This window comes from Oncorhynchus kisutch, linkage group LG22, assembly GCF_002021735.2.
Source record: "Oncorhynchus kisutch isolate 150728-3 linkage group LG22, Okis_V2, whole genome shotgun sequence".
Lineage (NCBI taxonomy): Eukaryota > Metazoa > Chordata > Actinopteri > Salmoniformes > Salmonidae > Oncorhynchus > Oncorhynchus kisutch.
This window is the reverse complement of record NC_034195.2, coordinates 10,858,086-10,884,462: the sequence shown is the minus strand read 5'-3', so window position 1 is coordinate 10,884,462 and position 26,377 is coordinate 10,858,086. Positions and strand designations below refer to the sequence as shown.

At 42.2% G+C, this 26,377-nt stretch overlaps 1 protein-coding gene across 5 annotated transcripts in view; it reads right to left on the bottom strand.

Moving 5' to 3' along the window:
* Window positions 1-817: 817 nt before the first annotated feature.
* Window positions 818-26,377, bottom strand: part of LOC109866849 (Krueppel-like factor 5) — a 40,805-nt gene continuing 15,245 nt past the window's right edge. Inside the window, exons 2-6 of one of the 5 annotated variants that reach the window (XR_004204885.1) lie at window positions 24,379-25,258; window positions 24,069-24,128; window positions 3,868-4,056; window positions 2,799-3,646; window positions 1,100-2,215 (exon numbers count right to left, since the gene is read on the bottom strand). Coding sequence is in view for 1 of the 5 variants with exons in the window: in XM_020455717.2 (XP_020311306.1) it covers window positions 11,704-11,882; window positions 24,069-24,128; window positions 24,379-25,258 (1,119 nt within the window). In the remaining 4 variants the exon portion in view is untranslated. Of the gene's footprint in view, window positions 2,216-2,798; window positions 4,057-6,335; window positions 7,148-11,494; window positions 11,883-24,068; window positions 24,129-24,378; window positions 25,259-26,377 lie in introns of those variants that run through there. The other 4 variants (XR_004204886.1, XR_002251743.2, XR_002251744.2 and 1 more) reach the window with 4 other exon arrangements.

The following is a 26,377-nucleotide window of genomic DNA, read 5'->3' as shown; positions in this document are numbered from 1 at the left end:
ATAAAGGTGGGAAAAAAAGAAAAAAAGCAACAAAAGAACAACCGAAACAGCTCCGTCAGGTGCAAAACACACTAAACAGAAAACAACTACCCACAAAACCCATGTGGGAAAGGCTACCTAAGTATGGTTCTCAATCAGAGACAACTATAGACAGCTGCCTCTGATTGAGAACCACACCCCGCCAAAAAAAGAAATCCAAAACATAGAAAATAAACATAGAATGCCCACCCTAGTCACACCCTGGCCTAACCAAAATTGAGAATAAAAGCCTCTCTATGGCCAGGGTGTGACAGGTGCTGCCTATTTTGGCCAGGACGCTCTTGAAAAATATATTTTGATCTCAATGAGCCCTTCCCGGTTAAATAAAGGTTTAATTCAAAATAAAATTCCACTGACATTTTTCGAATAATTAATTTTTGCAGAGACAAAAAGATCCCACCTTGTCTAGTGTATTTTGTTTTGTCGACATTTGGAAAGTTTACCAAAACATTTTCTGTTACCATCAGGCCTGTCATGAGGTTTTTTTGTCTGACATGTATTTTACTCTCATTAAAAGGTTGGAGGGAAACCTGGGTAGTGTTACCTTTAGTTATTGTGTTGGAGGCAGCATTTTGTAAAGTGGAATACACAGGCATAGGAATATTGAAGTTGGGTTTGAGTTGTCAAGAACATTTTAGATGGTTTACTTTATTTGATTCAAAGTTTTATTTTGTACAGTATATTTATTTATTCATAGTAATCTATATTATTGTTTTTATATTATTCAAACCTTAGAATAAAGATTCATTGAATGCCTGAAGATTGACTGAGTTGTGTGTACTGAGTTGTGTGTACTAAGAAGATAGCATGGTTAGGTAAAGTTTGAGCTAATAGTACCTAACTAAATCGAGGTAATCGGTTTCCAAAAATGGTAAGTTAAGTAAGGTCAAAAGAATGAGTTTCGTTGAAGTTAATATGTTGAGTTGGTACGACTATTGCGCTACAGAGAAAGCATAGCAATTAAAGATGCAGCAATTAAATGTTTTCAATTAATTAAACAATCTTTTAAAGTTAAGTACAGTTAAAAAGAGTTTGCATGAAACCATTAGGTTAACTACAAGTCATTCAAAAATAATTAGGTGTGACCTTACTTTTAACTTTTCAGTTTAACAGACGTTTCTTTTAGGCGATCGTTTTCCCCCCCCAAAAAATGAGTTCACAGAACTTGTTGGGTTTTTCAGTGTAGATAATACAAGACACTGTGATAACCTTCACCCTCCCAACTGCCGAACCTCACATAGAGAACTGACTATCAGATATAGAGGTACCATACTCTGGAATTCTTATCTTTCACATTGCCAAAACATCATTATCCCTCAATAACTACAAGTGAAGACTGGGGGTCAGCCTGATGAACCAAACTCCTCAGTAATCTTCTCCATATAGCCTAGCACTCACAGGCACGCACATTTAAACAAAACAAATATTACGGTTCAATTCATTTATACATGCATAATTAGTAAGTTTCGTTATGTTTTAACAAACCTTTTTTTTATTTTGTACTGATGTATTATATATTGTTGTTTTTTTTGGTGTGTTTTTCATGTAAGCCCTTGGGCTTCCAAACACACCTGCACATCATTTAAAAAAATTTAAAAAAGATATCTGTACTGTTGTCTATCAATTGTTTTCTTTGGTGCAAATAAATGCAAATAAAAGTGTTAATAACATTAATGGACATTTACAGTGAAAGAGCAGCGGTGAAATTAAATGAATATACTCTGTTGGATTTTGGACATTCTCAGCAATTAATTACAATGTAACACTTTTCAGTGATATAAGCAACCTTTACCACCTCAGACGTAAGCAAACAATAGAGTATTTTAGATTTCTACAGTGACACCATCTCCCTGTGGAGTTCATTTGGAAAGAGACCATTTAGCTACATAGGGAGGGAGCGTGGCTTGATCCGGCAGGAATGTCTGGTGAGGATGTACATTGCATTCATTATCTGTCAAAAAGTGGTGTCTAAATGTCCCACACAAAAAACACAAACTAAAACATACCATTTCAACATGTAAACGTATAAATCTCACCATTCAATTGAAGCCAAATGTTGCTGCATAAATTCTTCTCTGTCCACAGTATTGACAATTCTTCAGGTCCCTTGGTTTAGTTTCTTGTATTATGAGTCCTCAATGTTTCCAGCCAGACCTGCTTCGTCCTGTAGATTCCTCTGTCAAGTTCAAATGTAAAAAAAATGTGTGTTATCATTTATGTAGAACAATCAATGCTTTATCATACGTGCATCTGCAATGTAAGTCTGTGGGTTTATATTGTTGGGGATCATTGTGGATGTTTACTGCAATGCTACTGATACGTTGGTAGTGCTATTTATCTTGTTGGGGATCATTGTGGATGTGTACTGCATGCTACTGATAAGTTGGTAGTGCTGTTTATCGTGTTACATCTGCACTGTAAATCTGGGTTTATATTGTTGGGGATCATTGTGGATGTTTATTGCATGCTACTGATACGTTGGTAGTGCAGATGTAACAAGATAAATAGCACTGTCAGTCTGTGGGTTTATATTGTTGGGGATCATTGTGGATGTTTACTGCATGCTACTGATACTTTGGTAGTGCTATTTATCTTGTTACCTCTGTAACTTATTTGTTCTGTCACCAGTAGTAGCATTGTTTACCTGTTTAACTAATTCACATCGTTTCAAGTACAACATTGAAAGTTAATGTGCCTACTGCATGGTAGTATTTCTTATTCCGAGTTTGAGGTTTATCAGTCAACAGCCAATCCCTCACCTCCGTGGGGACGTAGATGTGCTCAGGAGGGCAGGTAGCAGGCGCAGGTTCACTCTCCAGAGCCTGGTGGATGTCCACATCTATGTCCCAAAACACAGGGCCAACAATATGGGAGGACGGATTGATGGGCTGGAGGTCACTCACATAACTCTCAATCGATGTGGAACCGCAAGGTAAGGGACATTCAGGTGCCCAGGCAGTGATTTTCATCCTCGACCAGGAGATGGTGGGGTCATGACGTTGGAGCCACGGAAGGCCGAGGATGAGGAATGGAAGGCTTTCTTGGTGCATGGGTCCCACGGTAAGGGTGAGTGGTGCTGTGATGTGCGTGATAGTGCCGGATTCCAATGGTTGTTTATCAAGGGCTTGGGCCGGAAAAGGAGAGGAGAGCAGGTACGCGGTGATGTTCAGGAAGGAGATGAGGGCCTGGTTGATAAAATTCCCAGCGACACCAGAGTCCACTAGAGCTTTAGAGACAACACCTGAGAGACAGCCAGCGAAATGGAAACCATGAAGGGTATGGTGTAAAATGTGATGAAGGAACACTCACGCCGACCCTGGGAGATGGATGATCAAGGGGAAGTCCCTCTGTCCCAGTGGACTCCGGGTTGGGACGCACCGGACACTGCTGGAGCCAGTGCCCCTCCTGGCCTCAATAGGGACACAGCCCCAGGTGTCTCACGCCAACTATGTCTGGACCTCCTCGTGCAGTCCTCTTGAGAATAGGGTGTGGAGTACACCCTATTCATTCCATCCGTTGAAGGCTGCCACGGTCCGGAAGGTGTACTCTGCAGCGGTCTGGGCACCCTGCCGGAGTTGGAATGGTTTCTCACCTTCCGCTCTGCCCTCTGGTGGATGGTCAAAAAAAACACCCTGAACATAGCTATGAATCCCTCGTAAGAACCCAGATCTTCCTCTCCTCTCTCCCAGGCAGCCGTAGTCCACTCCAGCGCCCGCCCGGTCAGTAGGGAAATGACCGTGGCAACCTTGGACCTCGCGGTGGTGGGGGCTGCCATCTGATGAGCGAAATAGAGGGAGCACTGTAGTAGGAAGCCATGGAATCACTGACCTGGGTGGCCTGCTGGGTAGTCTGGGGGACTGGCTCGCTGGGATGGCTTGTGGTAGAAGGCCCTCTGCTGGTTGGAGGTGAATCCTCTTGGGTGGCGTCGAGATGGTGGTGGATGTGGTGTTGGCGGATTAGGTGTCCTTGTTCATCGACTGGCTGGGAGATGTCCTTATCTTTTGCCGAGGCAGTATTCTGTAGCGCAGGGAGTCAGGAAACAGAAGGTCAGTGTAATAATAATCATGAAGATAATACAAGACAGGAGCTGTGTACTGAATGTAACCTGAATGTAACCAATACTGCCTGATCACTAAGGGCTATATGAAGGAAGAATAATCAGGGTGGTGATGAAGTCCAGGTGTGCTTAACGATGGGGAGCTGGTATGTGCAATGTGGGTTGCCAGTACCGCTGGTTAGTAGAGCGGCAACATCATGCGCCAGAGTGGGATTTGACGTGACACTTCGGCAAGTTTTTAAATTTACACAATACCTGTTAGCAAAGGTGACATGCAAGAGCTTGTCTTGCATAATATCTACTTCGATGCTGATTAGCATTTTCAAATCTGAGAGTAAATAGAGGTTGCATACAATGTTGTCACGTTCTGACCTTAGTTCCTTTGTTTTGTCTTTGTTTTAGTATGGTCAGGGTGTGAGTTGGTGTGGGCAGTCTATGTTCATTTTTCTATGATTTGGGATTTCTGTGTTTGGCCTGGTATGGTTCTCAATCAGAGGCAGCTGTCAATCATTGTCCCTGATTGAGAAACATACCTAGGTAGCCTGTTTTCACCCTTGAGTTGTGGGTGCTTATTTCCTGTTTAGTGTTTTTGTCTTTCACCTTACGGGACTGTTTGTTTGTTATTTATTGTTTTGTTCAGTGTTCTAGTACTTCATTAAAAGCTATGAACACTTACCACGCTGCGCATTGGTCCTCCTCTCCTTCATATGATGACCATTACAAATGTATTATTTATTTAACCTTTATTTAACCTTTATTTAACTAGGCAAGTCAGTTAAGAACAAATTCTTATTTACAATCACGGCCTACCAAAAGGCCTCCTTTCGAGGATGGGAGCTGGGATTAAAAATATATATATATATGTAGGACAAAACACAATATAGCTCTATTTTAATAATTGATTATATACAGTCATTTTTTTTTTTTTGATACTTACAGTATGCAACAAAATCAGTTCTGTACAAATTTGAAAGAACAACTTTTTTGTGTATTGTATTATTTTTGTTGTTGTTGTGAAATCCTGAGAATGAATAAAGAGATTTCAACTAGATACAGTTTTCGTGTTGATGTTCCTTCATTTTTAATGCTGGATATGATTTCTCTGTTACTTATCTAAGTGTTATCTGCTATGAGATATTGTAGGAGGAGTGACTATTTAGCAATCAAACCTGACATCAGAAATTGGGTTAATAGTTCCGTGGACTTCTATTTCACTTCCATGGAAACCAAAATTAATAGGTTCTACTCTTCGGAAGAGAAATGGCCATGAACTGAGAACAGTTCAGAGGCCGGGATTCTCCAAGTCGTCTTATATAGCAGCGCATTAGACAGCTGGCCATGTGCCCTATAAAGGACATTTCCCAAACGTTTGCAGTTATCACATTAATGGTAAATGCTACGCATGTCGGCTCAAGCGTAATGTACCTTTAAAAGTCAACAGCAATATGCTGCTTTTTAGTGCGTCTTGGATTGAATCCCAGCCAGACATGTTCAGTAGGGAACAGCAGATACAGGCTACAGCCACACAGTAGAAAGCAGTGTCTGTAGAAATATAGCAGATTTGCAGTTATCTTTTTCATATGATAGAGATGCATACAATTCTCCAATAGCCCTAATATATTGCTTTGAACAACATTTCTTCCTATAGCATTCTGAATGATGTGAGCAGACTTTCCTTAGATCGCTTGATGAAAATGTATCCTCAGAATAATTGTTTTTCAACTAATGGTCACATAAAGAACATATAACAAATAGATATTAAAAGCCCACACCAGTGAAAATCCAACTGGAAGACAATGCCAGCAGAGTTTACCCATGATTTTTGCAACGATGCAAATCAATAATTGATTGTTTAAGTCAAAGTATGATATATTTGGGTTTGAAGTGGGAAATCCGAAGTGGGAACTTTGTGGAAGTCCGTGTCAATGACGTGTAAGTCCTTTGACTTACGTGACAGTTATGGGGAAGGCTTTAGTCAATTTGTAACTACCTTCCTTACAAACATTTTCGAGCTAACAAGTATGGGCTCCTTACATACAGAGAAAAATGCATGTGAAAATGTTTGTGTGAAATATAAATAATTAAATTCCACACATGTATTCCAAATACATTTACAGATGTATGTCACACATGAAAATACATTTTTAAAATGCATACAAAATAAATTATTTATCCCGTTTTTGCATCCCAAAAATATATTTTAATTTTAAAAAATCTGTCTAGGTATTCTGTTACCAACCTGTTGCTACTGTAGCTTACTGCGGTCTGAAATTCACTTGTTGGATGTTGGATGGGCTGACGCCGGTGAAACGGTAGACATCAGCTATATTATTCTGATGAGTGGATAGATAAGTGTTAATGCAGCTGGGACACGTCGTTTCTGGAGACGTGCACAGCGGCGCTACAGCAAGAGTGTAGCTAGCTTGCTAACAAGTAGCAGTTGCTCAATAACTATACAAGTTTGGCTGGCTATCTAGCTATAGCTAGCATAGCTAACTGTGCAGTGAAGAAATCCATTTGAAATAAGTTATTATGTCGCTCAGTGAGTAAATCACTGCTTTACCAGTACTAACGCTGCTGCATCATAGTTTTGTTACCAACGCAAAGGTGTCTCTACAATAATAAACCTAGCTGTGAAGGAAATACAATTCAGGTACAAAATTTAGTACAAAACATAATTATGTTTAAATTGGCAAGCTAGCTTTCAAAGTGTATGTTGCTAGTGAAATTAGTTCATCCCTCAATTTCGCACTTCTGTGTTTAGCAGAGTAACATTCTGTCCTATCCAACATGCACCATGCCATTTTCTGTCAGGTTACTCATCCCGGCCCCCGTCTGCTCTCATCCCGGCCCCCGTCTGCCCTCATTGTCAAGTTCATAGAATTTGATCCATGACGACAGACAATGTGACTATAATTGTTAGTCACAGTCTTGTTCCATCGCTGCAACTCCCGTACGGACTCAGGAGAGGCGAACGTCGAGAGCCATGCGTCCTCCGAAACACAACCCTGCCAAGAAGCACTTGACAAACGGCTTGCTTAACCCGGAAGCCAGCCACACCAATGTGTTGGAGAAAACACTGTACACAGCTGACGACCGAAGTTAGCGTGCATGCCCTCGTCCCACCACAAGGAGTCGCTAGAGCGCGATGGGACATGCCGGCCAAACCCTTCCCTAACCCAGACTGCGATGCAGTGCCTTAGACCGCTGTGCCACTCGGGAGGCCTATTGATGTTTTAAGCCTACGGTACTGGCTGGAAGAATGGATTTTATGGTATAAACTGGAAGAATGCTTTATGGTATAAACATTGATAAGGTCATAACAGAGGAGACAGACAGATTCCATTCATAAAGACAGAATGACAGACACACAGTATAAAACCAGTTGTGGGTTTTGCCCAAACAGATATGACTTAAGCCCTTTAGTTCAGTTATTACTAAGTAGTTACATAGGTATAAGGGCAACTTAGGGTGAACAGTTACCAGCCCTCTTTCAAAGGTCAGCCAATCGTCACTTGCAGGTGAAAACAATTCACAGCATACAGGGGTGGTTTCCTGGGAACCCATCCCTAAATGTACTCTGCTTTGACCACATTGTACTATATATACCAAAAATGTGTCCATCCAACATCATTACGTTAATGAATAATTATTATGACCAATAGTGTAACAAAAGTGACATTTCCATGGAGTGGTTGGGCATCGTCTCATACCCTGCTGCCAATATCTTTGAACGTGGTAACCTGAACGAATCATATTGGCACACACACTAGAAAAAGATAAACTCTCATCAGGCTACAATACAAAATATAAAAACAGATTTGTAAATATCAAAGTCTGTATGGGACGATTCTAATTTTAAAATGTATTAAGGTTAAAAAAAAATGATATGGCTATAGAATGTATTTTGAGCTGTAGTAGGTTGAACACAAAGAGTTTATCTAAAAAAAACACTATCGACCAATTTTTCACATCTGTGTTTTTTCATCAGAATTGACTTCATCATGATTGCTTATGGGTACCTTCATGTGTGTGTAAAATATGAATGTTCTCCGATTTTTTTATTAATACATTTTTACTAAACACTATACATCCATTGTTTAGCATATCCTACAGCATTTGACTGATATGTGGTGTTCTCACCTGACCATCTTAAGATTAATGCACTTACTGTAAGTCGCCCTGGATAATAGCGCCTGCTAAATTACAAGTGTAAATGTTTTACATACAGATCTCATATTACCGTATTTGCTACTTTTTATAATGTATAATTTGTACAATTCTTTATAAAAAAAAATCTGTTACTTGTTACGCTTGACTATGTAAAACCTAGCAGTACTACTTATTACACTGAGAGTGGGGCACATATTACATTTAGCCAAAAAACATGATTATTATTAAAATGATTTATCAAGTAATATATTTTATAGATGTCTGTCATTGAACAACCCCATGCCATGATTAGATAGTGAAGAAACACACCCATCTCTTTCATAATTTCTGTAAACAATGAAAGCTAATTTACCAACATTTCTGAAAATGTATATATATATATATATATATATATATATATACACACAGGATTTTGGAATGAAACTCTTCATTTATACATAAATAGTGAGGTTCCAGTGCAAGACTAATTAACATTAAACCATAATAATCAAAATAATAATGTATAACACAAGTATGAACTGTTGAACAAACTATAGAAGATAAAACTGTAAATATATGTAGGATAATGTAATGTTATCCTCTGACAAAGAGGTTTGTCTCCAGATATGGAATAAAAATAAACATTACATGACTGTTTCTAAATATAAACATTACTTCCGAAAGATTCTAATGATTGTGGAGGCCAAGTCATCTGATGCAGCACCATCACTCTCCTTCTTGGTCAAATAGCCCTTACACAGCCAGGAAGTGTGTTTTGGGTAATTGTCCTGTTGAAAAACAAATTATGGGCAAACCAGATGGGATGGCGTATCTCTGCAGAATACTCTGGTAGCCATGCTGGTTAAGTGTGACTTGAATTCTAAATTAATCAGTGACAGTGACACCAGCAAAGCATCATCACACCTCCTCCTCCATGCTTCACGGTGGGAACTACACATGCAGAGATCATTCGTTCACCTACTCTGTGTCTCACAAAGACACGTCTTTGGAACCAAAAAACTTACATTTGGACTCATCAGACCAGTCCTTGTGTACTACTCCCTTCACAGAACAGCACAAACAGGCCCTAACCAAAATAGAAAGAGGAGTGGGAGGCCCCAGTGCCCGACTGAGCAAGTGGACAACATCAGTCTCAACTTAAATAGCGAAGAGGCAACTCCGGGATGCTGGCCCTCTAGTCAGAGTTCCTCTGTCCAGTGTCTGTGTTCTTTTGCCCATCATAATCTTTTCTTTTAGTGGCCGGAGTCGCCTCTTCACTGTTGACGTTGAGACTGGTGTTTTGGGGGTACTATTTAATGAAGCTGCCAGTTGAGGACTCATGAGGAATCGGTTTCTTAAACTAGACACTAATGTCCTCTTGCTCATTTGCGCACCAGGGCCTCCCACTCCACAGTGGGAGGCCCTGGTGCCACAGCTGAAGTTCCACAGTTGAAGTTCAACTGTATATATAACATTAGTGGTCAATCCTAGTAGTCTGAATTTTAACCTGTACATACAGTTGAAGTCGAAGTTTACATACACCTTAGAAAATACATTAAAACTTAGTTTTCACAATGCCTGACATTTAATCCAAGTGCAAATTCCCTGTCTTAGGTCAGTTAGGGTCACCACTTTATTTTAAGAATGTGAAATGTCAGAATAACAGTTGAGTGAAGGATTTATTTCAGCTTTTATTTCTTTCATCACATTCCCAGTGGGTCAGAAGTTTACAAACTCAAATAGTATTTGGAAGCATTGCCTTCAAAATGTTTAACTTGGGTCAAACGTTTTGGGTAGCCTTCCACAAGCTTCCCACAATAAATTGGTGAATTTTGGCCCATTCCTCCTGACAGAGCTGGTGTAACGGAGTCAGGTTTGTAGGCCTCCTTGCTCGCACACGCTTTTTCAGTTCTGCCCACAAATATTCTATAGGACTGAGGTCGGGGCTTTGTGATGACCACTCCAATACCTTGACTTTGTTGTCCTTAAGCCATTTTGCCACAACTTTGGAAGTTTGCTTTGTTCATTGTCCATTTGGAAGAAACATTTGCGACCAAGCTTTAACTTCCTGACTGATGTCTTGAGATGTTGCCTCAATATATCCACAATTTTCCTACCTCATGATGCCATCTATTTTGTGAAGTGCGCCAGTCCCTCCTGCAGCAAAGCACACCCACAACATGATGCTGCCACCCCTGTTCTTCACGGTTGGGATGGTGTTATTGTCTTGCAAGCCTCCCCCTTTTTCCCCAAACATAATGACGGACATTCTTGCCAAACAGTTCAGAGGACATTTCTCCAAAATGTATGATCTTTGTCCCCATGTGCAGTTGCAAACCGTAGTCTGGCTTTTTTATAGCGGTTTTGCAGAAGTGGTTTCTTCCTTGCTGAGAGGCCTTTCAGGGTAATTCAATATAGGACTTGTTTTACTGTGGATATAGATAATTTTGTACCTGTTTCTTCCGGCATCTTCACAAGGTCCTTTGCTGTTGTTGTGGAATTGATTTTCACTTTTCGCACCAAAGTACGTTCATCTCTAGGAGACAGAATGCGTCTCCTTCCTAAGCGGTATGACGGCTGCGTGGTCCCATGGTGTTTATACTTGCGTACTATTGTTTGTACAGTTGAATGTGGTGATTGCTCCCAAGGATGAACCAGACTTGTGGTCTACAATTTTTTTGCTGAGGTCTTGGCTGATTACTTTGATTTTCCCATGATGTTAAGCAAAGAGGCACTGAGTTTGAACGTAGGTCTTGAAATACATCCACATGTACACCTCCAATTGACTCAAATTATGTAAATTAGCCTATCAGAAGCTTCTAAAGCCATGACATCATTTTCTGTAATTTTCCAAGCTGTTTAAAGGCAATGTCAACTTAGTGTGTGTAAACTTCTGACCCACTGTATTTGTGATACAGTGAATTATAAGTGAAATAATCTGTCTGTAAACAACTGTTGGCATAATTACTTGTGTCATGTACAAAGTAGATGTCCTAACCGACTTGCCAAAACTATAGTTTGTTAACAAGAAATTTGTGGAGTGGTTGAAAAACGACCTAAGTGTATGTAAACTTCCAACTTCAACTGTATATACAGACAGACAGGCATACAATGTGCATCCATTAACACATGGAGCAATTGGAGGCAGGTGTCCATGGTCCCCTGTTTCTTTGAAAGTCCATACCTCCCAATGATGATGTTGTCATTACAGGAGCAGACATTTTGATCTTTGTGTTGGCCCTCATGCAGTGCAATGTATTCTGGGGCTTCAGGATGGTGGTGATGTGTCCCTCTCTTCTGGTGACGCTTCAGGTGGTCGTAGCATGTGTGTGGGTGGATGTGTTGGTGGTTGGGTGTTTATGCCGGTGCATATGCTCACGTGCATGTACGTATGTGTGCGTGTTTAGTTCTGGTGACATTTCAGGTGGTCGTAGCGTGCGCGTGTGCGTATGTGTTTAGTTCTGGTGGCGCTTCATGTGTAGGGCAAGGTGATCGGACCGGGAGAAACAGCGCCTGCAGGCTACACACTTGAAGGGCTTGGCTCCCGTGTGTTTACGATAGTGTCGTGTCAGCTCGTCAGAGCAGGCGAAACGCCAGTCACAGCCCTCCCAGTTGCAAGAGTATGGTTTCTCTCCTGAAACACACACAGAGAGAGACCAGGGATGTAAATACTGTAAAATACCTATTAGTATGGGTTCAATTGGTGAGGCCTGTGTGGCTGTTAGACAGGGATGTAAATACTTTGCAAATAATCTGTTCGGAGCAAATAGTCTAAGGTACAGGTCTGTGCAGGGAGGCAATAAGAGATAGCTGTTCAGCAGTCTGATATCCTGGTGGCAGAAGCTGTCTCTGAGCCTATTGGTATAAGACGCGATGCTCCGATACGGGTTGGTAGATGGTAAGATGGTGCAGTTGCAGTACCATATGGTAATGCAGCTGGTCAAGATGCTCTCGATTGTGTAGCTGTAGAACTTCTTGAGGATCCGAGGACCCATGCCGGATTTCTTCAGTCACTGGAGGTTGAAGAGGCACTGCTGCACCTTCTTCATCAAGCTGGTGGTGTGATTGGACCATCTCAGGTCCTCTCATGTGCATGCAGAGGAACTTGAAGCTTTTGACCCTCTCCACTGTAGCTCCGACAATAGGGGCATGCTCCTCCTCGTTTCCTGTAGTCCACGATCACACAAGGGGGTTGAGCACACACCCCTGGGCGTCCCATGTGTTGAGGGTAAGTGTGGTGGAGGTGTTGTTGCCTACCCTCACCACTTGGGTTCTGCCTGACAGGAAGTCCAGGATCCAGTTGCAGAGGGAGGTGTTCATTCCCAGGACCTTGAGCTTAGTGTCAAGCTTTTTCTCATATAGGTGTTCCTCTTGTCCAGGTGGGTTAGGGCAGTGTGTAGAGCAATGGCGATTCTGTAATCTGTGGATCTGTTGGGGCGGTATGAAATTTGGAGTGGGTGTCAGGTAAGGTGGAGCTGATGTGGTCCTTGACCAGTCTCAGCAGCGGGGGCCCTCATAGGAGGATCGGTGTTGATTATCTCAAATCAAGCATAGAAAGTGTTTAGTTAATCTGGGAGAAACATTGTGATGTACTATTACGCATTGATGTTGAAGAATACCCGTAAGCGGCTACATTGCGCAGAGGTAGCCATTATTCCAATCGGTCCTACTGAAAAAACAATTGTCCCGGTGGATATATTATCGAATAAATATTTGAAAAACACCTTGAGGATTAATTATAAACAACGTTTGCCATATTTGTCGATATTATGGGGCTAATTTGGAATATCTTTCGCCGTTTTCTTGACTGCAATTTCCGGGCGATTTCTCAGCCAAATGTGAAGAACAAACGGAGCTATTTCGCCTACAAAAATAATATTTTGGGAAAAAAGGAACATTGGCTATCTAACTGGGAGTCTCGTGAGTCAAAACATCCGAAGCTCAAAAGGTAAACGATTTAATTTGATTGCTTTTCTGATTTCCATGACCAAGTTACCTGCTGCTAGCTGGACAAAATGCTATGCTAGGCTATCGATAAACTTACACAAATGCTTGTCTAGCTTTGGCTGTAAAGCATATTTAGAAAATCTGAGATGACAGGGTGATTAACAAAAGGTTAAGCTGTGTCTCAAAATATTTCACTTGTGATTTTCATGAATAGGAATATTTATGTCCGATGCGTTATGCTAATTAGTGTCAGTCGATGATTACACTCCCGGACCCGGGATGGGGAGTTCAGGCAAATGAAAGTTCACATGTTTGAGATGGCATTTCTGACAACAAAAAAACGCATTTTGATAAGAAAATATTTTATGTTTTTAAACGTCTCTCCTGTGATTTGAAGGGTGCTGAGGCCTGGATATGGCAGCTGTTCAACTGACAGCATTAACAGATTGACAGATAATACACTTGAACTATTTGGTCAGGTGGCAGTTGTGCAACAGTTGAGGTTTTATCAGTCTAACATTGCCACACACACATACAGATGTAGGATCTTAATTTGATCGCCCTGTTGCAATGCAGGACATTGAAAACTTGTAGAATATGAGGTTTAAAAAGGCTTCTGAAGTTTCAGACTTGATTTTCCCTTACGAAAAATGTATCAACCCTTACAAAGATGTCCATTCAATATAATCCACATAATAATTCACATTTCCTATTGCTGCAGAATTGTTTTCCTGCTGTAGCAAACTGCCTCAAATTAAGATCCAACATCTGTATGCACGCATGTACAACACACGCATGCACAAACACATGCCTGTTTCATGAGGTATCTACATGGTTTTACTAAAAGCCAGCAAACAATACCAACTCTGTGAAGCCCATAAACCAGGGGTCTCCAAACCTTTCTAGCATGGCTTTCAAAAATAAAACATGTTGTGAGCTACAAAAAATGTCAAGCTTTCAAATAGGAACATTCTCCTCTCTCCTGCAAGTCTTCCTGGGGTCCTTTGTGTACAATGTAGAACATAATTTTTTTATACTAAGAAAAACCTGCGAATGTGTAGATGTGTCCAAACTTTTGTCTGGTACTGTATGTGAAATCAACTCTTGTGGCTTAAAACATGCTAATAATGGTCCTTTGAATATATATATTTTGTATACTTCCACTGGTATGCCATCCAGCCCTGGAGTTTTCCCAACCATAAAGGCCCCAATTGCATCAAGCAGTTGCTCCTGTCATTTGGCCTTCACATGAGACTTTCTGTACAGATGTTAATTTTACAATATTATTAGGAAGAAAATCCATACAATTAGTGTCAGTTAGTGGAGATGGAGGAGACTGAAACGAAAACATATTCTTAAAGTACTTTACTTCCTCTTTCAAAATATAATTTGGTGAATCATGTGACTCCATCATTTGTAACAAGTTAATACATTTTTGGTAGCATTTCTATATTGAAGATTGAAAAATAATTTGGTGCATTTTTCCCCATATTTCCCCATTTTCCCCTGTAACGGTCTGAGTGTAGTGGGTGAGGAGTCAGGCGCAGGAAGCAGAGAGTTCAGGGGAGTGCTATTTTAATGCACTGAGAAACGCTGAACATAAGCCAACGATCACAATAATTAATCCCGCACAAGGAACCCTGCGGGCGGGCTGACTAATAAAACCTTACTACCTAACTCAAAACAGGTGCACACAATCAACACATAAGGAGGGGGAGGAAATAATCAGTAGCAGCTAGTAGGCCGGCGACGATGACCGCCGAGCGCCACCCGAACGGGAAGGGGAGTGTCCTTCGGTCAGAGTCGTGACATTACCATTTATGTAGGAGTGGTTGATTATCAGACACGCAACAAGAAGGTCTGATATCATTATTACTGAAACAGGACCCAAGGGATGGATGGATGGATATATATATATATATATATCCAGTCCATTTAAAAAAATACGAGACCTGTAACACTTCAGTGTTGTGATTAAAAATCCTAGCAAAATGCTTTGCGCATAGAATTAAAAAAGTATTGTCAGATATTATTCATCCTAATCAGACAGGTTTTTTACATTGACGATACATTGGAGATAATATAAGACAAGTACTGGAAACAATAGAATACTATGAATTATTGGGGACACCAGGCCTGGTTTTCATAGCTGATTTTGAAAAGGCTTTTGATAAAGTACGACTGGAGTTTATATATAAATGCCTAGAATATTTCAATTTTGGGGAATCACTTATAAAAATGGGTTAAAGTTATGTATAGTAACCCTCGGTGTAAAATAGTAAATGGCTAAATCTCAGAAAGTTTTAAACTCTCTAGAGGAGTAAAACAAGGTTGTCCACTATCGGCATATCTATGTATTATTGCCATCGAAATGTTAGCTGTTAAGATTAGATCAAACAATAATATTAAGGGATTAGAAATCCGTGGCTTAAAAACTAAGGTGTCATTTTACGCTGATGATTCATGTTCTTTTAAAAGCACAATTAGAGTCTCCCCACGGCCTCATAGAGGATCTAGACACTTTTGCTATTCTCTCAGGATTAAAACCAAATTATGAGTGTACTATATTGGATCACAAAAAAAAAAAAAAAAAAAAAAAAAAAAAAACACATTTTACATTACCATGTAGTTTACCAATTAAATGGTCTGACGGAAATGTGGACATACTCTGTATACAAAATCCCAAAAGAAAGAAATTATCTCCAATACATCAATACATTTTATAGAAAGTTAGCAAAAATAGATGAGATCTTGCTACCATGGAAAGGAAAATACCTGTATTTGTGGAAAAATCACCCTGATGAACTCTTTAGTCATATCACAGTTGACCTATTTGCTTATGGTTTTGCCTACACCTAGTGACCTGCTTTTTAAATTATAAACATAAAATATTCCATTTTATTTGGATAGGCAAGCCAGATAAAATTAAAAGGGCCTATTTATATAACGCATATGAATTAGGAGGGCAGAAATTATTCAATATTAAAGCATTAGACCTCTCACTAAAGGCATCAGTCATACAAAAGTTATACTTAAATCCAAACGGGTTCTCTAGTAAATTGGTACGAATGTCTCATCCTGTTCAAGAAGGGCCTTTTCCCCTTTATTCAGATTACACCGGCCCACTTTCGATTGTTTGAAAAGGAAATAATCTCCAAAATCTTTTTTTAAACAAGCCTTAGAAAGTTGGTTGCAATTTCAGTTTAATCCACCTGAAAAGAGAGAACAAATAAGTTGTTAAATTCAAATATATTTATTGATAAAAAAAAAAAAAATTAAGTATAATTTTTGAGAATGATATCATAAATATGACTGGTGGAGTTGTCACACATGCAGCTAACACAGACATATGGAGATGTCTGCCCCACCCAAAATTACAACCAATTAATTGGAGCATTACCACAAAAATGGAAGAGGCAAGTAGAAGGGGAAAAAAGTAAGGAACTTGTATGTCGGCCCTGCATTAAAGAACATAAATGGTTAAAGAAAAGTGTGATAAATAAAAACATACCAATTTCATTTAAGGACCAAAAAACTGACAGCTGTGCCATATAAATTGCAAAATAGTTGGGAAGAGATTTACAATGGGGTTGCAACTTATAGAATGTTATATATATGGGGGGATACAATCTTCCCAGCTCTGCAGATTCTGCTGTGAGGAGTCATTAGATCATTTATTTTGGTATTGTCCATATGTAGCTCGTTTTTGGTCACAGGTCCAGGAATGGCTGAAGAAATGCAACATTTGCCTAGAACTAACGCTGCAGACACCTATACTGGGTGATTTGAAAAGCCATAGTCAAGCAATCATTAATATAATTATTATTTTAGCAAAAATGTTTATTTTTAATTTACAATCTGTAGAAGCTATGAGAATAGAAATGTTCAAGTTGTTTGTGAAGCATCACAGCACAGTTGAAAAATATATGGCAAATAGAAATCCAAAATGGATGATGTTGAGAGATCGATGGGAGAGGTTGAATGGAGCTGAAGGGTAGGACTAATAGCAAGAAAACATGTAGTACATACGTGGTCTGTAAAATGTATATGTTCAGAACTTTTGTGAAATAGCACAGTTACAAATATATATCAAACTGGACGGACATCAGAAATAGAGGAAGGACTAAAAACAAAAAAGAACTATTGTAAAATAGACTGAATGTAAAATGTGTATAAGATGTATAAATTGAAGATAAAACCTGAAATGTTTATTAGTTTACTCCAATTGGGGGATCGGTGGTAGGGTTTGCGGGAATAATAATAAAGGTATATTCTTTAAAAAAGTATGTATGTCTATATAGGTATGTGTATGTATATATGTGTATATGTATGCATGTATATGGATATATATTTACCCCCCAAAATATATGGGGGATTGGAAATGATGCAGACAATTACATTGATGGAACCAATATTCTTTCTGCAATATTTAGCTGATCCATCCCTTTAAAAAAAACTTTAAAAAAAACTTGTGGCTTCATGTTCTCTAAATATCACTTTCCCCCAAAATTGGTTATGGTTATGGTTATAGATGTGGCCATAAGCTAAAATACACATTTATTTGTTGCAGGGATTTACCGCCCCACATCTGAATTGGTTGTTTTACTGGACTTTTACTTAAATTGGCTTACACCTGTCATGGTTCCACCTGTCACCAGAGTGCAGCAGAGACCGTCCTAGAGACTTTAACACTTAGCTGTGCCCAATTTACTCATTATGATTTCCCTGTTAAGAGAGGTGTTTTCTGTTGTCCTTTGCAGAAGCTTGAATTGTTTACCGTGTGCATTCGTTTCCTGAGTGAGTTTGAGACTTAGTGTTTGTTGTTTTTTCAAGTGTACTGTGATCCTGTGGCTACCGTTTCTCAGTGAAGTATTATGTTTATCCTTAACCAGTGATTCCTCATCTGGTCTCTTCTCTGCACCTGGGTTCCAACCTTATCACATCACAGCAAGCTTCTGCCTAAACATGGACCCAGCAAAGACCAGATCAAGAATGTTGTAACCCACCAAGGAGCACTGATGGGGCAGCAGCAAGAACAACTCTCCCAAATATCAGAGACCCTCTAGGCCCTTACCGACTCAAACCACAGTTCAACCTCAACCCAGGAGGAGCCAATGTCCAAGTCTCACCGCCCAGTGCTACAGGCGTCACCGTAGTTCCTCCAGGGAACCTGCACCGGGAACCCAAGATCCCAACCCGGGAGTATGGCGGCCACCCAGGAGGATGCAAGGGGTTTCTCATTCAGTATTCACTGGTGTTCGAGCTACAGTCCTCCTTGTTCCACATCGATCGGGCCATGATCGCCTAAATCATCTCTCTACTCTCGGGCAAGGCCCTGGCTTGGGCAATGTAGGTGTGGGAACAGCAGCCACCATCCAGCAGCTCCATATTAGCCTTCATTGCCGAGCTACGACAAGTCTTCTACCACTCCGTCAGTGGACGAGAAGTGGCCAGTCGACTGTTCAACACCCGCCAAGGGGCCAGACCAGTGGCTGACTTCGCCATTGAGTTCTGCACCCTCGCCGCTGAGAGTGGGTGGAATACGGAGGCCCAGGGTTTGTCTAATTCCATCATGGATGATCTGGCCTCTCGGGAACTGGGAGAGGACCTCGTCCCTAATATGCTTGCAATCAGGATCAACAACCGCCTCTGAGAACACATGACAGTGCCTTTTTGACACCACCCCAGTATCCCGATTTCCTGAGGACCCCAAGCCCCCTGAACCCAGCATTAAGGAGCCCATGCAGCTGGGACGCACACTTCTGAGCTCACAGGTGCATGACAGGCGCATGCGAAGGCTGCCACTTCTACTGCTGAGGTCTCGGCCATCTCTGTACTACATGCCCAGAGCTGACGGGAAACGCCAGGGCTCGCCAGGTCAAGGGGAGACCCTGACGAGCTGTGCAGTTTCCTTCCCGGCTACCCAGTCATCATCTGTCGCTGCCCGCAATCCTCCACTGGGACAACTGTCGGCACCATACTCAAGCCTTCGTGGACTCCGGGGCCGCAGATATATTCATTGATCAGGACTTCGCCAGAGAATTACAACTCCCCTGCGTGAAGTGTTCCATCCCTCTGCAGATTCAAGCCGTTGAGGGACAGCCCATTGGCTCCAGTCAGGTGGAAAATCAGACCAACCCCATTCTAATGCAGGCTGGGGTGAACCACTTAGAGACTCTTAGTTCTCTTTTGATCACTGCTCTTGAGAACCCCCTTATCCTTGGGTACCCCTGGCTAGCGCTACAAACCCACTAGTCTCCTCGTCCATGAGACACCTACTAGACTGGGGTAAGGACTGCCAGACTAAATGTCTAAGACCCCAACCAAGAGCCTTGCCGTGTCCTCCAGCCTCCCTTCCCTCGACTGTGCCATATAACTCCTACCCTCTCGACCCCTGAAGCAGCAATGGACAATTACATCCGTGAGTCACTGGAGGCAGGTTTCATTCAGCCCTCTACATCCCCAGCTAGTAGAGGCTTCTTCTTCGTTGGTAAGAAGGATGGAGTCCTGTGTCCTTGCATTGATTACAGAGGGCTGAACCGGATTACAGTCAAGAATCGTTACCCCCTACCCCTGATGTCCGTCAACTTGGAGTTGACCCAAGGGGCCCAATTCTTCACCAAACTAGACCTCTGCAACAATTACAATCTGGCGAGAATCAGATGAGTGGAAAACTGCCTTTAACACCCCTTGTGGTCACTGATTATTTAGTCATGCCCTTCGAAATATCGAACTTACCGGCAGTCTTTCAAGCATTGGTCAATGACACTCTTAGGGATATGTCAAATCTGTTCATCTTTGTTTACCTCGACGACATCCTGATTAATTCCAAAACCCTTCTGGAATACATACTGCATGTCCGCCGAGTCCTGAGACGCCTCCTGCAGAGCAAACTATATGTCAAGATAGAAGTGTGAGTGCCATGTATCCCAAGTTTCCTTCCTGGGTCAAATTATCTCTACCGCATGCATCCAAATGGACCCCGTAAAGGTTGAGGTGGTCGCCGACTAGTCCTGTCCCACCTCACTCAAGCAGGTGTAACGGTTCCTCGGGTTTGCCAATTTTTACAGACGATTTATACGCAACATTGGTGCGGTGACAGCGCCTCTCACGGTCCTAGCCCACAAGTTCTAGACCCGTTTTTGCTGGACTCCAGAGGCTGACAGGGCATTCATGGTGCTCAAGTGACATTTCACCTCTGGACTCATCCTCGTTCATACTGATCCTACTCATCTCTTTGTGGTAGAGGTGGATGCCTCAGACACCGGAGCAGGGGTGGTCCTTTCACAGCGGAACGAAGAGGACAAGAAATTGCACCCATGTGCCTTTCTCTCCAAGCGGTACTCGCCAGTGGAACGCAACTACGATGTAGGCTACTGGAAGCTCTTGGCGGTTAAGTGGGCAAATACAGCGGGCCAACCTGGAGCTGGAGAAATTCCTCTGCTGTTTCGTCTCCACCCAGGCCAGCAACTGGAGCAAGATCCTCATCTGGGCGGAGTATGCTCACAACACACTGCCAAACTCGTCCAGTGGAGTGTTGCTGTTCAAGTGTCAGTTCGGGTTCGCCCTCCCGTATCCTGAACAAGAGGCCGAAGTGGGGGTGCCATCTGCTGAGGCGTCTATTCATCAATGTTGCCGCATCTGGATCAGAGCTTGATCCACCTTGCTCTGCTCCTCTGCCCATTTGTTCGGCTTGGCCCTGTAGTCTATGCAGTCTCGTTATGAGAAAAAAAAGCGGAAGGCGGCGCTGTGAGTCTTCCTTCCTTGGAGAACTTTAGCTTCTGCATCGTCTTCTAGAGGGTCTGCAGACAGAGACCAAACGGCTAAGCAGGCTTCCCTGGCTTCCAGGGCCACCCCAAAGTCTGCTCCTGCTTGTCCTGTTACACAAGAGCAGCGCCAGTCTGCTTGGCACAGGTGCTGTTTTACTGCCAAGATGGCGCCGACAGACAGACATGGCAGATTCGCTTCTAGCTCCTAAGCAACTTTGAAGTATTTTTTTTTTGTGTGTGTTATTTCTTACATTATTAGCCCAGAACATTTATGTTATTAAATGCAGCTGAAAACTATTGGATATCAGAGCCACGGTAACTCACCAGCATTACAACCAGGAATACTACTTTCCCGAATTGTATGCTTTGTTCGTAACCCCCAGGGCAATTGAACTTAACCCAGCGGCTGCTCCAAGACGCCGCTCTGCCAGTGGAGAAGAGGTATTCGGAGTGGACTAGTCCGACAAATTGCTTCAGAGTATATTACTCGCTAATATTCAGTCTCTGGGCAAGGGTCTCCTTCCAGAGAGATGTCGGGGACTGTAAAATACATGAGGCAGCAATGACTTTCATGGAATGATGGCTCTCTAGGGATATACTGTCCCCATCCATACAGCCAGCTGGGTTCACAGTACATCTTGCAGACAGGAATAAAGACCTCTCTGGGAAGAAGAAGGGCGGTGCGGTATGTTTCATGATTAACTACTTATGGTGTGATAACATACAGAAACTCAAGTCCTTTTGTTCATCCGACCTAGAATACCTCAATCAAATGCTGACTATTACCTCCCAAGATAATTATGAGGAAAAAGTCACAGCCTTGTATATTCCCCATCAAGCCAATACCACAACGGCCCTTAAAGAACTACACTGGACTTTATACAAACTGGAAACCACATATCCCGAGGCTGCATTTATTGTAGCTGGGAGATTTTAACAAAGCAAATTTGAGGAAAACACTAACGAAGTTCTATCAAAACATTTACAAGAGTGAGTACTACAGTTAAACACTCGACCACTGCTACTCCCCCTTTCAATATGCCTACAAGGACCTCCCCCACCCTCCCTTTGGCAAATCAGATCACGACTCCATTTTGTTCTTCCCTTCCTATAAGAAACTCAAACAGGAAGTACCCGTGATAGTCTGACCAATCAGAATCCATGCGTCAAGATTGTTTTGAGCATGCTGACTGGGAAATGTACCGGGTAGCCTCTGAGAATAACATTGACGTATACACGGACACGGTGACTGAGTTCATCAGGAACTGTATATGGGATGCTGTTCCCACTGTGATTATTAAAACCTACCAAAACCAGAAACCGTAGATAGATGGCACCATTCACACAAAACTGAAAGCGCGAACCACCGCATTTAACCATGGCAAGATGACTGGGAATATGGTTGAATCATACAGTGTAGTTATTCCCTCTGTTAGGCAATCAAACAGGAAAAATGTCAGTACCAAGACAAAGTGGAGTCGCAATTCAACGGCTCAGACACGAGATGTACATTGGGGCAAAAAAGTATTTAGTCAGTCACCAATTGTGCAAGTTCTCCAACTTAAAACGATGACAGGCCTGTAATTTTCATCATAGGTACACTTCAACTATGACAGACAAAATGAGGGGGGGAAAAATCCAGAAAATCACATTGCAGGATTTTTAATGAATTTATTTGCAAATTATGGTGGAAAATAAGTATTTGGTCACCTACAAACAAGCAAGATTTCTGGCTCTCACAGACCTGTAACTTCTTCTTTAAGAGGCTCCTCTGTCCTCCACTCGTTACCTGTATTAATAGCAACCTGTTTGAACTTGTTATCAGTATAAAAGACACCTGTCCACAACCTCAAACAGTCATACTCCAAACTCCACTATGGCCAAGACCAAAGAGCTGTCAAAGACACCAGAATATACAGGTAATGAGTGGAGGACAGAGGAGCCTCTTAAAGAAGAAGTTACAGGTCTGTGAGAGCCAGAAATCCTGCTTGTAGGTGACCAAATACTTATTTTCCACCATAATTTGCAAATAAATTCATTAAAAATCCTACAATGTGATTTTCTGGATTTCTCATTTTGTCTGTCATAGTTGAAGTGTACCTATGATGAAAATTACAGGCCTCTCATCTTTTTAAGTGGGAGAACATGCACAATTGGTGACTGACTAAATACTTTTTTGCCCCACTGTATGGGAAATGTTCGATGTAGAGCTTTTCACATCGTGAGAAAACACACATTGCTGGCTCTGTTGGGAGCGGAAGCTCTCACGTACCAGTGGCCTCAGACCCTCCTTTATGCGTTTCCCTCTGTGTACCTTATTTAGCCCACACTGGTTACGGTGAGTTGGGAGGGCTTGTCGTTGGCCCAAACGACCTTGGCTTGAGCATATTGTTCGCCTTTTTCATATGATTCTGCGTTTTGCATCATTTGGTGGATGATTTCTGTATTTTGAAAGTTACATATCTTAAACTCGATTGCTGACAAGGAAAATATTTTGGGACAATGTCAACAATGGGCTAATGAAACAAATAGCAAAAGATTGTTTTTGGGGTGGAATTTTATTTTAAGAGCATCTGTGCGTCAGTCTAAGCTTAACTCAGTAGAGACTAAAGGATATTCCAGAGTTAACCATCCCTGAGACTGGGTGTGGCAACTCTTATATCTAAAGTTTAGTTTTAGGTAGAGTGGGAATTTATAAATTAAAACATAGCATCAACCTACGTGACATCAAAGAGGGCCAACCAACTTTCTGGTAGAGAATGCAGTGATGAGTCCTAAAATTGTCACCCGTAATAAAGAGAAGTGTGCTATGATAAACTGTATCTAATGGCTTCAATTATGTGTCAGATTTTTTATTGCTTGGATGTGACTGCCCCAGTGAAGAGTGATACTGAATTGAAGGAATTAATCTGTGCCTCGAGTTTATCACCTGAGGAAGGTCATTGGCCTTGTCAGGCTTGATTCTAATGTTCTTCAGTAGAGGGCACTAGTGCCTAAACTTTCCATAGCTGTGTTGTACCTCATTTCCCATCTTCAGAGAAGAGTAGTTATAGTCTGTACATTTTTATTTGTGTAATTGTACAGAGGAAGTTACTCTTTCTTACCTGTGTGTGTCCTTTGGTGTGCCTTCAAGTGAGAACTCTTTGTGTAAACCTTGGAGCAGCCTACAAGGACAGAAAATGGATGTTATTATCACTGAATGGATACCATGGAGAATTACTCAATATTGGCCTCCTGAGGTATTTATTTCCAGCACGTCTCGGTAAGCAAACAATCATGAAACGCATCTTCTGTATCTTTGACCAAACACGCTTTAGCCTTTAGCACATTAGCCTGCAAAGTATCTATATCAATGGTCTAAATGGCACTGTGGGTGCATTCATTCATCAATCCATCCAGAATCAGGAGGCTCACCGTCACAGAAGTGGATCCGTCTCTTCTCGAGCTCAGGGTTGTTCCGTCGGTTGTACCTGGGTCCTGTCAGCAACCATTGTCCGTGGGCCATAAGCATGGAGTGGTGGGACATCTGGGTGACCTTTAACCCCAGTCTGCTAGAGGCCTGGAAGGGCGGTGGAGTGGTCAGCAGCTCAGCCTGGTTCTCAGGACTACCCGGCTGCGAGTTGGGGGGTGAGGGAGGTAGACTGTGGGGCTGTGACTGGGGCGACACCTTGGCGTGGTGGTGGTAGAAATGCTCCGGCATTGCAAACAACGAGTCACCACCGCCATGACCCACCGTTGTCAAGGAGACACTGTTCAGGTTGAGCATGGTTCTACCATTGCCGGCTCCGCTGGTCCCTGATTGGCTGATGCGGGAGAGTGTCATTGTGAGGTCAGCTCCACTGACGGGGATGGGCATCTGGTAGACCTGCGGTTGTTGGGGGCCAATATGCAGCTCGGTATCTGAAACTGGGTGTCCGCTGGTGGCCATATCGGGTTTGATAAACATAGTGTTGACGGTCTGGGGAATGCTGAAGACAGACAAGAAGTCAGGCAGGGTCTGGATGGAGCAGGAAGCTGGGACGTCCAACCGAGGCTCTGTCTTGATGTGCTGGAGGAGATGGGTCTGGTGGTGCTGCTGGGGCTTGTTGGGCCGGTTCAGGCCGGTGCAGAGGTGGGTGGTTTTGGGGAGGATGAGGTTGATGTTGTAGGGAGCTGTGTTGTGCTTCTCCTCTGAGAAGTACTTGTCTACCAATGAGGCGCTCTCTCCGCAGTTCTTGTCTGTTTGGGCCATGGATGGAGGATGGAGGAGACTGCATGTGGTCTGGGGGAGGTACTTTTCCATCTCCAACAGGGTCTAGGGAGAGGGAGGAGGAGGAAGGGGGATAGATGGGGAGGGATGGAGGGAGAGAGATTAGATTAGATGGTGACACTTCCTAGAGCAATGTTGTGTGTCTAGGAAGAGTCTCTTGTAGCTGTGTTGGGAATGTGTTTCCAAAGAAGAATATCTGCTGCTCACTTTTAGATAATTTGTTGTAATGTTCAGACAGAAGCACTCTAATGTTTTGTTATGGATTCATGATGTGCGCTGAGTCAGGAAGCAAGTTCAGGGAGTGAGTGTTGTAATAAATAAATGCATCTCAATACAAACCAAGAACCACACACAGCCATGACACTGAAACAGTAACGCCTGGGGAAGGAGCTTAAGGAAGTGACATATATAGGGCAGGTAATCAAGGAGGTGATGGAGTCCAGGTGAGTGAAGACGTGCAGGTGCGCGCAACGATGTGACAGGTGTGCGCCATAACTAGAAGCCTGGTGACTTAGAGGCCGGAGAGGGAGCACACGTGACATTGACTAGCTTTTCATTTACAAACTAGGTTCTTTTTTTAAACTGTGTTTAATTGAATCCCTAGAAGAAAAAATGGGACATATTAAGCTATTGTTATTTTTCTAGGAAAGTTAAAAATGGATGCCGGATAAATATGGAAATGCAGCCCCAAAAGAAATCTGCCACAACTTTAACTGTGAGTTACTGAGGCCAAACGCTAGGGCACAGGGAGTTAATCCAAGCCAAAGCCCAGCCAATCAGTTGTGTAAAAATAATTCACTGAGCTGTTGATATACTTAAGCCCTATCCAGCTGTGCACAATGGCTTACCCAACATCAACTCTAGTGTTGATGTGCTTTTCAATCAAAATCAATCAAATTGATTTATAAAGCCCTTCTTACATCAGCTGATGTCACAAAGTGCTGTACAGAAACCCAGCCTAAAACCCCAAACATCAAGCAATGCAGGTATAGAAGCACAGTGGCTAGGAAAAACTCCCTAAAAAGGCCAGAACCTAGGAAGAAACCTAGAAAGGAACCAGGCTTTGAGGGGTGGCCAGTCCTCTTCTGGCTGTGCCGGGTAGAGATTTTAACAGAACATGGCCAAGATGTTCAAATGTTCATAGATGAACAGCAGGGTCAAATA